The sequence below is a fragment of the Mirounga leonina genome, unplaced genomic scaffold (assembly GCF_011800145.1).
Source record: "Mirounga leonina isolate KUSES-001 unplaced genomic scaffold, KU_Mleo_1.0 Mir_151, whole genome shotgun sequence".
Taxonomy (NCBI): Eukaryota; Metazoa; Chordata; class Mammalia; order Carnivora; family Phocidae; genus Mirounga; species Mirounga leonina.
Window position 1 is genome coordinate 58143695 of NW_023270377.1, and position 14181 is coordinate 58157875.

Here is a 14181-nt window from a genome sequence, read left to right on the forward strand (position 1 = left end):
TTACCACACTGCGTATCCTATGCTGATTTTTAAAAAAAAAATCATAAGTGCGTTTTAAAACCAGAATACATTTATTTTAATTTTCTCACACTGGTGGTCATTGAGCATTGATATTTTAGAGGAAATGCCATTGAATTCAGGAGCAATCTATTTAACCTGCATGGTATTCAAAAATTGCTGGAAAAGCTTAGCTCTTGCACATTGTGCCAGTGACCTTGTTAAGCAGGTATGTTAAACACATGTATAATTTTCTACAGGCATTTTTGGTAAAAACATTCTTTCTTCTTTTTTCATGTCTTCCAGCAGACCTCATTATCCTTCTTGTGACCCTGTAGGCCTCTCATTTTCTTTTGGCTCATTTGCAAGTTTTAAAATATTAACTGCATCTCCTGCTCCAGGAAAGGTTGTCTGGCTACTACGCTCCGTTCTTAGAGTGTGAATTCTTCTATTTTGCCGTTGCTACCTTATTCTCATTGGGAGGAGTAAGGGGGTATGTATTAATTTTGAATAATGTCGAAGCTAAATTAAAAGATCAAAAGATGTCATTCACCATAAGGTTGGGGGAAAGAGGCTATTAGACATAGGATACAAGGTTGTTGTTGTTTTTTTAAGATTTTATTTATTTGAGAGAGACAGAGAGCACAAGCAGGGGGAGAGGCAGAGGGAGAGGGAGAAACAGGCTCCCCACTGAGCAAGGAGCTGGATGCAGGGCTTGATCCCAGGACCCTGGGATCATGACGTGAGCCGACGGCAGCCGCTTAACCGACTGAGCCACCCAGGCGCCCCTAGGATACCAGCTTTTAAGTAAGGTAGGAATAAAGAAGAGTAAACAAGAGCAAGAATGCCCAAGGGATAGGCTATCAGCTTCATTTCTCAGCTTTCAAAATTATCTAGAAAAAGAAAACTATATAATGGTGAAAATTTGCAGCCAATACTGAGGCCTATGAGACAGTGAAATGCTGAAAAACAATGGCTTCAGAAAAATTTATTCGGTAACTTTTTTTTTTTTTTTAATTCTCTAGTAAATTCCAGGCATTATACTCCACTAGGTGGGAGGGATGACACTGCATAAAACAACACCCCTGGGGACCTTGAACTAGGATATGAATGAACACAGAAAGGCATTTGCCTGCTTTAGCATTTCTCAAAGTGAGCTTCCACTGTGGGATATTAGGAGGGATTGCAGTGGGACTTCTCAGAGCCTTTAATATGTTAATGAATATTGGGAATCATTTCTAAGAATGGGGTGTATATTATGCAGTGGCTCCCAAATTTATTTGAAGATACCATCTTGGCTTTGTTTTTTGCTTTGCAGTTGCGTGTCTGTTTTTGGAGGAACAGTTTGTGAGCTTGTGAGACTAGTATAGCCTGGAACACACTCTGGAAAATGCCAACATGAAAAAAAGAGAGACATACTGGACTTCAAAGAATTTTAGAAATCTCTTCATCAAATATTTACTAAGTACTTAAATCACTGAGAAATGGTAGGAGGCCCCATACCAGGCAGTTCTAAAATCATGGCTTTTCATTGTTGCTAATAACCAAAAAAAAGTGGAATAACCCAAGTGCCCATCAACTGACAAACAAGTGGTATATCCACATCATCAAATATTATTCAGCCATAAAAAGAGATGAAGTACTGATACACGCTAGAACGCAGATAAACCTTGAAAATGTTACGCCAAGTGAAAGAAATCAGACATATAAGGCTACATATTATATAATCCATTTATACAAAATGTCCAGAATAGGTAAGTCCACAGAGACAGAAAGCAGGTGGTGGTTTCCAGAGACTGGGGGGAGAGGAGAATGAGGTGTGTCTGCTAATGAATATGGGGTTTCTCTCAGGAATGAGGAGAATGTTCTGGAATTAGTGATGATGGTTGAACAACCTTGTGAATATGCTAAAAACCACTGCATTTTGCACTTTAAAAGGGTGATTTTTATAGTATGTGAATTTTATTTCAAATACAAAAACGCTGGGACCCCACTATACCTCCCATATTATCAGAATTGAGAATAACACAACCTTTTCTTGTCAACAATTATATTTAATGAAGATACTAGCTGTTATTTACAGAAGATATACATACATACAATTCCTACACATTAAATGTAGCCTAATTGTGAAAACAGGAAAAAATGTATTCCAAAATTACATACTAAATAAAATAAATAAAAAGTAATCATTTGGCACAATATCTATTATATAGCAAATAAATAACTCTATACCGTTGATTGAGTGAACTATTTACAATCTATTTGAAAGTGCAAAACAATTGCTGAAAATTAAGATATTTGTAATAACATTTAAGTCCAGAAAATATGTGTTTTTTTTTTAATCAGTAACAATAATTAGCCAATAGTAAAGGTTTTTAATGCCCAGGAAAATATTTTAATTTTGAAAAATGTTTTGTGCCTATTGTGCTCTTTTGAAATGTTCTTTCTTTTTTTTTTTTTTTATCTTAACGCTGGCAATTTTTAGAACCTTGGAGTTTCTTAGTGGAATTCTTATGTATGTAATCCTGATTTGTAAGTTTAAAAAAGTTACATTGTAAACATAAATATTATTCTATATATCATTCAGAAATTACAGACCAGTCCTCCCTAAATTACATAAATAGCCATAATGTTTTATAGTAATGTGGTGGGGTTTAATTCCTTCAGAGGTAAGACTATGAAGATGCTAGAATACAGCTTATGATTTGGATTTACATGATTCCTCACCACCTTCCAAGAACCCCCTGCTCCAAATCAAGGTGTTGAGATAAAAACTGTGAAACTAGACCACCACGGATGTAGCCAAGTAAACCCTATTTGTAGCATATCTCCCCCTGCCAACTCTCTGAGAAAAACCGTCAGGGGCTTGCTATGTCTCTTGACAATGGTATTTCTTCCAAACTCTTCATGTGGGACTTAATTTATGTTTCAGCAAAGAGGATAGCACAATTGGAAATAAAATAGGATGACTACAAATTGGGGAGTCCTAAGCTAGAGTGTGAAGGCTTTATGCAAGTCAAAGAATTTCTCCTCTTGTCAGGACGCTGGTAAGCTGTGGCCCTGAGATGTCTCAGGGTGCGTTTCTGCTTGTTTTGTAGAATTTTCTAGTGACAAGACAGTCAGTAGTAGCGTAAATGGCATTTTTGAAAAACTGTGGACTGGAGGCAAACCATTGTTCTGGGCACTTTAAATGTCTATGGTCGACGAGGCTCTAATCTGTGTGACATCTGTGATAAAGTTCTCTGGTTGTCAATCACATTTAATTGCCGTACATAACTCCGGACATCCTGATGGTTCTTATTAGCTTGAGCTGCATCAGGATCTGTTGAAGGAGAAAAGAGCAAATTGGCATTGTGTAATATATGCATATAAGATACAGCTTTATTTCCTCCAATTAATCATTACATTTATCATGGATTCCAAGGTTCCATTGCAACCTTTCAACATACCATATTCATTGAAATATGTCCACTTGGATATTCCATCTCCTCTCTCCCACCCTTTTCTTCCCTGGAATCATCTATTTTGATCATTTTCCTTTGTATAGCATGTTGTAAAAAAAAAAAAAATGGCACCAAATAAAAGTGAAAGCATCACTTGATGGCCCCTGGTTATACATTAAAATTGCTTCCTCTTTCCATCCCACCTGGGTCTCACACTCAGCTCTCTGCCCCCTTTGTTACAGACAAGACTAATGTAGTTTTCGTTAGCTCCTAACAAAAGCGCTTAACACCTGGGCTGAACTGAAAAAAGCCAGTGAGATTAGCAAGTCTGACTCTCCTCATTACTTGCATCCGGTATACAGCATTCCTTCACTGATGTGTGCTTTTTTAAAAATTTTTTTATTTTTTTAATTAACATATAATGTATTGTTTCAGGGGTACAGGTCTGTGATTCATCAGTCTTGTACAATTCACAGTGCTCACCATAGCACATACCCTCCCCAATGTCCATCACCCAGCCACCCCATCCCTCCCACCCCCTCCACTCCAGCAAGCCTGCGCACGTGGGCTGAAGTCGTAACTTCCGCTAGACCTTCAATTCCCTGATTCTACTTGTTCTGAAATCCCAGTTACTATTCTATTCTCACCTACTCCCCCAACACATGTGAGCATGGGAGCGATCGGAAGTTAACAGCTTTCTCTAAAACCGGGCTGAAAGAAGCATCAAGTGCCCAGAGCCCTCCGCAGAGATCTACGTGAATGAGGAAGGCCAAATCTGACAGTGGTGAACTGGAAACACAGCTCCCTTTGGAAGTGACTCCTCAACTCCTGCACGCTGTGGCCACATGCCAATCTGCACCCTGAGCTGCCAGATCTTCCTACTTTTCTCGAGAATGAGAGGTCTGGATTTCTCCCCTGGGAACTCTCTCCGTTTCTTAACATTGTTTCCAAACAAGAGGGGGGAAATGCTCTGGCTGGACCCAGCACCTGTGCGGTGGGCCACGGGCCACCTCTGCCCCCTGGATCACCAGCGTGGGGCTCTCATCGAGCAGGGCACTGGGAGTGGCCAGAGCCGGAGTCTAGACTCTGGGCCGGGGTTCTTCCCCTCCTAACACACCGCCTCCTGCTTAGATCCACGCATCACTCCCAAAGACAGTTGGAATGCCATCTGCATCAGGGGTGGAGGGTAGTGGTGCAGGTCTGAACATAGAAAAACAGAGAGAAGATACAAAGGCCCCTACTCACTCTAAGAAGAAACTCATCAGTATAATGATTACATATAAATAATACCACAGTGTTTAATTCCTCGCTTTTCCCTGGCAGTGTACCCTACATGTACAATATACTGTAATTACATTGTACATATCCCCACAATGTTTACGAATCTATTCCTATAGCTTTATCTGTAGACTGTTGACTTCAGCACTGAGCAGCTGTTGTTTACCAGCAGTTACTGATAACTTCAACAAATGCAGTGGGTATTTTATATATAGATATATAATTCCCCATCCCACCCCTGCCGACTTCTCTAGGAGAAGATGTAGGTGAATGTAGGATGTACTTCCCAAGAGGCTGATGGAACAAAACAGAGTCTATGGCAGTTCTTCTGCTCTTAGATCTCATTGAGAACCTTCTCAAGGCTATGAACCCTCTCAGGCACAAAAACTTTGTGTTTAATTTCAGGAATTTTCTGGACGCCCTGAAGGGCCTTGGATTCACCGGGCCTCGTTGTAGACTGACATCACTTCAATATTCTCATATTCACTTTATAACAGCTTGAAGGCCATGTCTTTACATAGACAGTAAATTACAAGATGAAGAGATGTGAGACACCCCAATTCTTCTAGAATCCACACAGCAATAGTTGATGATGTACAAGACTATTCTCACTTTGGAAGGAAGAGGAGGCACAATCATTTGAATAAAAATTTTAAAGGTCTACTTGCTCCCCAAGTAAAGATTATTTTTCCTAGATCCGCCCCCCCAACCCTGTACATTAACAAATGAACATTTAGCAGGTCTGGCATCCTGTGTTAGCAAACCCTCACTTTGGGCCAGGCCTGGGCTAGGAAGGGTAAAGATAGCTCTGATTCGTGAGTTGAGAAACTTTTAGTCTCTTAGCACAAGGTTTACCGGGGGCGGGGCGGGGAGGGATGTTACCGGTAGGCCCAGTCACGTCCATCTCAAATTATCATGTTGGCTTAATAAGCCAAATGACTTCAAGTGACTCATACAATGAATTTAGCGAAGAACTTTATAGGGGCTACCTTCTGACTCCCAGCCCAGCTCGAGGGAGCCAAAGCTCCATCCCCACCCCAAGTCCCAGCCCAGGAGATGGTAGCACTGGTCGAGCACGATGATTTGGTGCGGTGATGCAATTTAATCCCCACCAGTTTAAGACTGCTATTTATTAGTAGTATTAGTTTTATATTAAAGCATTGTATGGTACCCGTTATTGTGCTGTACATTCAGATTTAGGAAGAACATCTTAAATTCACCCGGGGAATACTAGAAATATAATATGAATTCCTGCTATGAGAACTTTTGTAAATGTGTTACACACATGAATGCATTCTTGCAACACCCCAAGAGACAATAAATATTATCTTGCCTGGTTTATAAACGATAGAACTGAGTCATCAGGAATGGATGTGAGTTTCTCAACGTCAAGCAGTGAGTCATAAAGAGAGTTGGTCTGAGGTGGGATTTATTGGCAGTCATGTCTTAGTTGTCTCTAGCCACACTACAAAGAGCACATTTATTCTCTTTAAGTTCATTCATAAAATAATATTCCTATGGTTAGTTTCTAGTTTTACAACTAGAAAATCCTTCAACTCAAGGCCCCTATCCCATGGCAATTCACAGTCCAAACGGTCCCTGACACGATCAGATACTGTCCAGACTTCTAGAGTATCTCTGTAGCCTCATTAAAAAGGACTCAATCACCCAGGCCTAGATTATAGCACACGGTGGCATTTCACTTACTGAAGGCTTGGCTTCTGCAGTATCTCACTGTTCTGGCAGTATTTGCAATCATGCGCTAAAAAGAATAGAGAAAAAAAAGAAAGAGTGAAGTGCAGGTAAGCTTAGCATAGAATCCATAAAGGAAAACAAACCATTATTTATTTCGGTAATACCTGGGACCATGAAAAACAGCCTGTTCCTGAGATACTGACTATCTGGGGGCAACCGGCTGATGTATCACTGGTTTAATGACTTGAGAGGCACAGAGTCACACGAACAAGGCGCTTCTCAGATGAGGAATATCCGTGGCATAATTCTAGTCCAACTGTTTGCTTGTGCCTCTGACATAAACATCAGTCTGTTGTTTCTGAGACTGTATCTTCCCCCTTGGGACTAGTTTTCACCATCCCTTCTGGAGGTCACGGTGAACTTTTGTAACTATCCGGGATTTGGAGAAGGGTTAGCTTGTCAAGTTCCTCCCAGTAAACAGGACTCTGTAATGAGGTATTAAATTCCACTGACTGAATGCAATCAAACTATTCTACCTATACATGTTTGTAAACACTGCATTACAGACCCTTCTAAACTTCCAGCGAATGTGTTTTAGTGTTAATCTTAATTATTTTATTTCCTCTCTCCTTCCTTCCTTTTTCTTCCTTTCTGATTGTCACACTAATGTGCACATTTTAGAAAATAGGAAAATGCAGAAAATGTTAAGAGCAAAGTAAAAATCACTTAGACTATCACTTCACAGGGTCACTTTATTAATATTTTGGTACATTTCCTTCTAATGCTTTAAAAATAAATACGTAAAAGCATCTTTTTCAGACAACTGAAGTCATATTTTATACACATCTTTCTATTCTGATAGAAATTTTTTCACTGGCATTGTGACTGTTTTCCACACCACTTGCATTTTAAAACATTTAAAAAATGAGTTGGTATTCAATCTTATGGATGGATCATAATTTATTTAACCTTTGTTAATTTCATCATTAAGTGATCCTCTTAGTTTCTTGGTAATGTTTTGGTTGCCATAAAGACTTATAAGAGAGTTTTTTATACTGTACTCAACTTAGTTTAAGACAAAAGAAGAAAAATAAAAAACAAAAAGACAAAAGAAGAAAGGAGGAAAAAATAGGAAGGACAGAAACATGAGGAAAAACATCAGTGAGACCCACCCACCATTTCTCAGCCAGGATGTACATTTCTTGCTCAGGATATTTTAACAGTAGCTGGGACCCCCAGGCTCTGTGTATTGTCTCAGGACACCTTTGCTGCTCAGACTCTAAAGGGGGTCCTGCAGAGATGGTGGATTAATTCTAACACTAGCAGAAAATTGATAAGGCTCCAGCCAGGAAAAGAGATTTTCTTATCTCTGAGTGCCTATGTAATTCCAGTCCTTGCTTTCTTCTCTCATGGACCCTTGGCTTGCCAAAGTATAGAAAATGACTTCGAGAAAGCTTCTGTAATGTTAAAAAACAAAAATACAAACAAACAAACAAAAAATTCCAGTTTGTTTGGCAGGAAAAGAAATTCATAGAAGAGTCAAAGCTTCACAAATATGTACATGTGAACACCGATAATACCCTGCTGAATACTACTGCTCTGAGGACTCTGAGGACTCTGGAAGCATTACATGACATGTGTCTGTACTGGATAATTTCTCCTACACAAAGAGGCAATCGGAAAAGTTTGAACTTCGTTTTCATAAAGGGTCCTAAAAACCAGCACGTCTGTCGATCAGCATGAGAAATATATTACAAATACCTCCAAGAAAATATAACATACAATGTAAAATTAGCCTCTGCTATATGGAGCCCTGAAATAAACAGGAACCATGATAATTTTCCTACTAATTTACTTTAAGTTGTTTTTTCACTTCTCTAGGCTTTGCATCCAAAGGGCACAAGTATATTCCATGTAGAATTATTGTAATTCTTCAGATATTGAATGGAGTGTAATTACTGAAAACCCCGGGAAATGCCGCCAGTGTGCCCCTCTGAAGAATAATAAAACAATTAGCAGGGGTCAGAAACCTCTTCCTATGCCATTTTGCAGGGAGTAATTGTTCTGCTTTTTAGTTTTGAAAGCTAAAACATTTCATTCTGACTTTGGTTTTAGACTACACTTTACAGCTATACTCTGAGGCTTCATAATTTTTAGCTCATTATGTGGTTTAAAATGTGAGAACAATTGTTTAAATCAGTAATTTCCAGCTCTGGAGTTCATTCTACCTTTCTAAATCTTTGATTAATTTTAACAATGGTTTTAATTTTGACGTATCCTTTTTAATTGTACTCAAAGGTAACTTCAGTTTAACTTTGAAATCCAAATCTGGCTTTGTGATGAGGCCCATTGTTTTCCTTTGTGAAGTCTGCATGGTCACGCTGTCCCAGCTGCCCCACATAAACCCTGGCAACAGTGCCTGAGCATGCGTGAACCCCACTGGCATGGCCAGGGGATGCATGCTTGCAGAATGCTTTCACACGGCTGAAGAAGGGTTAACTGGATACTGGAACTCCACCCACTTTTGCACCCATTGACATCTGCACCTATAAGGGGGTGGGGGTGGGGTTGCTGAAAGAAGCTTCAGAGGTCCCCTTCTTCAAGTGTCTGCAAGGTGCAAAATGTCTTTTAGAGCCTATCAACAGCAGCTTCCCACTGTCTGGATAGATCCACTGAGAGCTACTCATTCCTGCCAAGGGCAGCACCTTTCATTTTTACACATCTCTTGACTATTAGAAATTTCTTTATCATTCTGAATCAAAGCCGGTCTCCCTTTGCTTTTCGCCCGCTGATCCTAGTTGTAAGCTCTGGAGGCCCAGCAAACACACTTAGTTCCTTCTTATCTGGACAGTTCTTCAAACACTTGAAGACAAGCACTGTGGACATCTTCCCACCCCCCAAGTCTTTTCTGGTTCCGTCTAAATATTGCCAATTTCTTTAACAATTTTCAGTGTAACAGTTTGACAGTTTAGGGTCTCTTTAGGGCAGTCTCTAGCATGGTGTCCTAGATTAAGCAAATCAGAGTGCAGAAGAATGATTATTTTCCTTCCTTGGTCTAGATGATGCTACACATCTGAGTCCACGATGTAAAAAAAAGTCACGTTGCTGACATCTGTTGAACTACCAGTGAATTAAACCTCTGAGCCTATTTCACTGAGCTGCTGTTTGGATGAAACCTCCCTCTCTGTCGACGTGCAGTTGCTTTCTTGGACCAAAGTGGAGGATTTTGCATTTATCTAGTTAGAGTCTTTCACTCCTTCCATAGACTTAAGCCTTACATATTGTTTTTGACGGCAGACAGCCATTTATCCACTGGTGTTCTCAGTTAAGGTTGGCAGGAACGAAGGTTAAAGAGACACTAGCTTGGTTATCCAACTGCCACAGCAGGGATGAAGCCAAAGATTATACCCTAGGTTTCATGATCCTGCCGGAGCTGGTTGGCCTGCCTTGAGCAGGCCAGGCAGCTTTGCTACGATTCGGGGCCAGTGGGAAAATACTTGATTACTCCAAGGCAGAGCTTCCCATCTTTTTTCCCATCTCAGCAAACCTGAGGTTTATGACATACTCCCTTTAGCAAGTGGCTTATGAGAACAGCAGTTTGTAATCTAGGGGCAAATTGAGGAGAATACACTCCTTTAGAAGGTGCTCTGAACCAGTGTATGTGGACAGCATGAACCCCACTCTCCACACCGGAACTGATTTCCATGGGCCCCTGCCCCTACTGGGAATCACCACCTTAGAGTCCGCTCAGCAGATGGCCTGCAATGGCCCTCACCAAGAAAGCAGTCCACAGTTAGAACCTTGCAAAAGGTTTTAAATCCCACACAGCCACCGTTTTTCCAGATACCCATGCTAGGTCTAGGTCTTCAGAGTTTATTTGCACAAATTAATATGTTCATGCAGTTCTTCATCTACAAGGCTGGGAGATGGGCCCAAATGAAGGCTGATGAATCTCCCTCAGGACATGAACTCATGGAGGGAAGCTCCGGAAGAAAAAAGGAGGTAGCAAGCGAAGGACTCTGTACCTACCCTCATGTGTTTATTTCTTTAGCTGAAACCAGAGCGACTCAGAAGCAAATGTCCTTCTTGGGGCCTGGCTTACAGAATGACCAGTACAAAGAGCCTGTCCACGGGAAGGGGCTGTCTGTACTCCAGCCCGGCACAGGCCTCGAGGCTACGGTCCCAAACACAAATTTCCCTCCAGCTCCGATGTAACTAATTCCCCTTGAACCCAATGAAGGGTCCGAGGGGCTTCTTCTCAGACTGGGCCCTTGGGCCTGGGCCTCCCTGTTTACCCTTCTGTGGCACCCTGCCTGCAGGAGTGGGCTGGCCAACTTACACCTTCACCCCTATCCAGATAAGTCAATAGCCTAGCAGGCCTTTACAGCTGTCTCCAGCTTCTCTGGCCACCTCTGAACTGATTTCTGTCCCCCTGTCCAGGATTTCCCTGAGCTTTCCTCTCCCCGAAGAGGAGCAGACTTTCATGTCTGTTTTTCAAGTTCAGACCAGCAGGCCCTGCAGGCAAGGCCATCTTGCCCTGTTACACTTTCCTGACCTCCCTCCCACACGCCGACAGCTGCCAGAACAGCCTCTTTCTTCTGAGGCCATGCTGCCTCCCTGCTCTGAGGCCTTTGAGAAGTTGCTCCTGGACTTCAGGCCTCCTCTAAATGCCTACCCTGAAAAGTTTTTGTTTTTCCTTCTCTTGCCCCTTGAGATCTTTGCCAACCATGTTCTTCATGTTTCCCACATTGCCTCTTCTTATTTCTGCCCCTACTGATTTGATTCTACCCCCATCTGTACGCCTATCAAGTAAAGAATCTCAGTCAATTATTTCTTGCTGAGCATGTGTAAAACCACACTACATCACCTGATTATTTTACTCAGATCCTCATATATTTAGGACAGGCGTTTTTTCCCACAAGATTTAGAAATATATATAGTCCCTCACATACAAAGATTGTGCCCATGATAGCAACCAAGTAGAATTAGGTGCACGGTAAGGACCAGAGATAAGAGACAAAAAGGCCCAGGAGCTCAGCCAGCCTCCACTATATGCATCACTGAGAAAGAACCCTGAGCCCTGTTCCCTGGCTATGGATCTTTAATATCCAAGATGTATGTGACATACAGATACACACATGTAATGCGCATGATGCTCGCGGTATATTGTACATCTCGCAGCCACAGGACATCGTGGCTCAGGTGCCTGTCCAGGCACATGCAGAGTATTACGCATCTCTGCATTCGGGAAAGGACAATGAAGGGCAGACACAGCACCACAGAGAGCAGGGGAGACAGAATAATTTCCAGTCTGGAACAGAAGGCTAAGGGAGTCATCTTGCATAAACTATCAGTAATGCAAAATGCCTGGAACATTCTGCTTAATCAAATTTTCTAATAAAATAGAAAACACTTTGGATTAAATCTTTGTTATACAAAATCCTTTATTTTTAAATAAGATTTTAATTTATTTATTTAAGAGGGGGAGAGCGCAAGAGTAGGGGGAAGGAGAAGCAGAATCCCTGCTGAGCAGGGAGTCTGACACAGGACTCAATCCCAGGGCACTGGAATCATACCTGAGCCAAAGGCAGAGGCTTAACCAACTGCACCACCCAGGCGCCCCTATATAAAATCCTTTAAAAATGCTTCAGAGGAAAAAAAAATGCTTCAGTGTATTGTCCTATCTCACTAGGTCCAATACTGGAATATGACTAGGTTATTCTTTCATTCAACAAATATTTCTTGCATACTTATGATGTGCCAGACACCTTTTTGGGTGCTGGAGAAATATCAGTGAACAAAACAGATAAAATACCTGGTCTAGGACACTTACATTCTAGTGGGGAAGAACAGACAATGAAGAGGCAAGTAAAGGTTGTCCCAGATTATGAAGCCGGCTGTCAGGGCAAGGTTATCTCTCTGAGAATGCTGGGTGTGGAAGATAGAAGAATGTTCAAAGGATAGTCAGGAAAGACCACTCAGGGGGAGCAGACACATGAGCTGAGACCTGAATGACGAGAAAGAGTCAGACAGGTGAAGACTAGCAGGGAGACAGTTTCAGGCAAAGGTAACAGCTAGTGCAAAGGCCCTGAGGCAAGAAAAAAAAAAAAGAAAGAAGGTTGGTCTTGCCAACTTGGACTGAGTACAGAGGAGATGAAGTGTGAGGTGAGGCTGGATGGTGCTCAGGGTAACAAGTCTGGATTTGATTATATTATGTTGTTGTATTTAACATGGTTTTGTTTTCCTCCTGATATAGCTGCGTGAAGTTACCTTTTTGCATTTTGCTTTTGGACATCTCTTTTATTATTATTGTGAACTAGTTCTTATATCTTTTTTTGCTTTTAATATTTCATGTGTTTACGCTTTCACCGTCTTAACAGTATATAATCTCCTAAAGGCCAAGGATTATTTATTGGATTTCTTTGTATTTCCTAGCAAAATCCTTTGCCTGAACAGTCAACAGAGATTGCATTGCTTTGAAACCTATCTTTTGGAAAATCTACATTTAGCCCGGTTTGTGAGTTCTATATAAAGAAATAAACTTTCTTCTGCCTTCCTGCCTTCTACGCCTCTGTGCACATGTATATTTTATAGTCAAATAGTTGGCTTAGCTATCCCTTAGTCTGCATTCCTGCATAAGTGATCTGGAAGGTTCTTTACCTATTTGCTAAATCTTTCATTTCTGGAAAACATGTTTTGAGACATCAGGGAAATATGTTTAAAAGTCCTCTTGTAGATTTCTATTGTGCTGGAAAGTTCTGCGAATTGGATCTATCTGAACATTTCAAGTTTTACTTGGAGATTCTTTTTTCCATTACTTGATATAAGCCTAGTGCTTTCTCCATGGATCTTGTAATAATATTATTGGTGATAGAAAACATACCGTTAATTATGTAATGCCATAATTATTGACACAGAAATAAAAGGATTCAAGGCATTTCTCTTTCCTCAATGAATTAGCTTCTGTTAATGTTTCCAGAAGTACAGAAGCTTGCCCCATGCTTCTCATTCCAAATAAAATGACCATCTTAAAATAATGTTCATAAATAAATACACCTAAATATGGGTATGTTTGAAATAGAACCAACCTCCTAATACAGTAGCAACCGTGGCTATCAGCATGCTTTATGCAGCCTGGGATAGTGGCAGCCAGCCAGCATATTATCCTCTAATCCATTGCTAGTCTACCTCCTAAATGTTATAAATATTCATGTATGCCATAGAAAGCTACAAAGGGCTTTATTCAAACATTTTTTTGAATACTCCTTTATGTTTTCCCCAAATGAAAGAATGTCTGCTTTTTTTTTTCCTTTGCATAAGGATCAGAGTGTGAATTCTCTTTTGTTCATACTCATAAATCCTGAAAACCAATATGCAACAAATTCTCTAATCCTCATTTCATACCTCAAGGCTAAAAAGGTTCAAAATAAAAATACTTAGGGCTGGCACAGTGGTTCGCGGTGTCTGTGCGGTGCTGCCTCCAAGAACAGGCATCTGTGTTTCTGGCTACCCCGGTGACTTCTGTCCCTGGCAGGGGCTGCCTCCGGGGAGACCGCCTCCCAGCCCCACAAAGGCGGCCAGCTCGGCTCACCACCTCGGCCTGTTGATGAATGACTGGGAAATGGCGTGGATGCCAACCTGAAGAGAGCTGTCTCCTTCCCCGAGACCTACGCGGGCAGCAGCAGCCACTGGTGGGAGTTGTAAGTGGCAGTGGTGGTGCTCTGGGGGCGGGGCGTGGGCAGGGGTGGCGCTCTGGGGGCGGGGC

General features: G+C 41.3%; 1 protein-coding gene across 7 annotated transcripts in view; it reads right to left on the bottom strand.

The window, feature by feature from the left end:
- Window positions 1–2030: 2030 nt before the first annotated feature.
- The window catches only part of RAPGEF4 (Rap guanine nucleotide exchange factor 4), a 288792-nt gene continuing 276641 nt past the window's right edge, over window positions 2031–14181 (bottom strand). For 5 of the 7 annotated variants that reach the window (XM_035007755.1, XM_035007752.1, XM_035007751.1 and 2 more), the window contains 2 exons: window positions 6429–6483; window positions 2031–3322 (listed from right to left, as the gene is read on the bottom strand). In XM_035007755.1, the coding sequence (XP_034863646.1) occupies window positions 3195–3322; window positions 6429–6483 (183 nt within the window). In that variant the 3' untranslated portion in view covers window positions 2031–3194. Of the gene's footprint in view, window positions 3323–6056; window positions 6187–6428; window positions 6484–14181 lie in introns of those variants that run through there. The other 2 variants (XM_035007753.1, XM_035007754.1) reach the window with 2 other exon arrangements.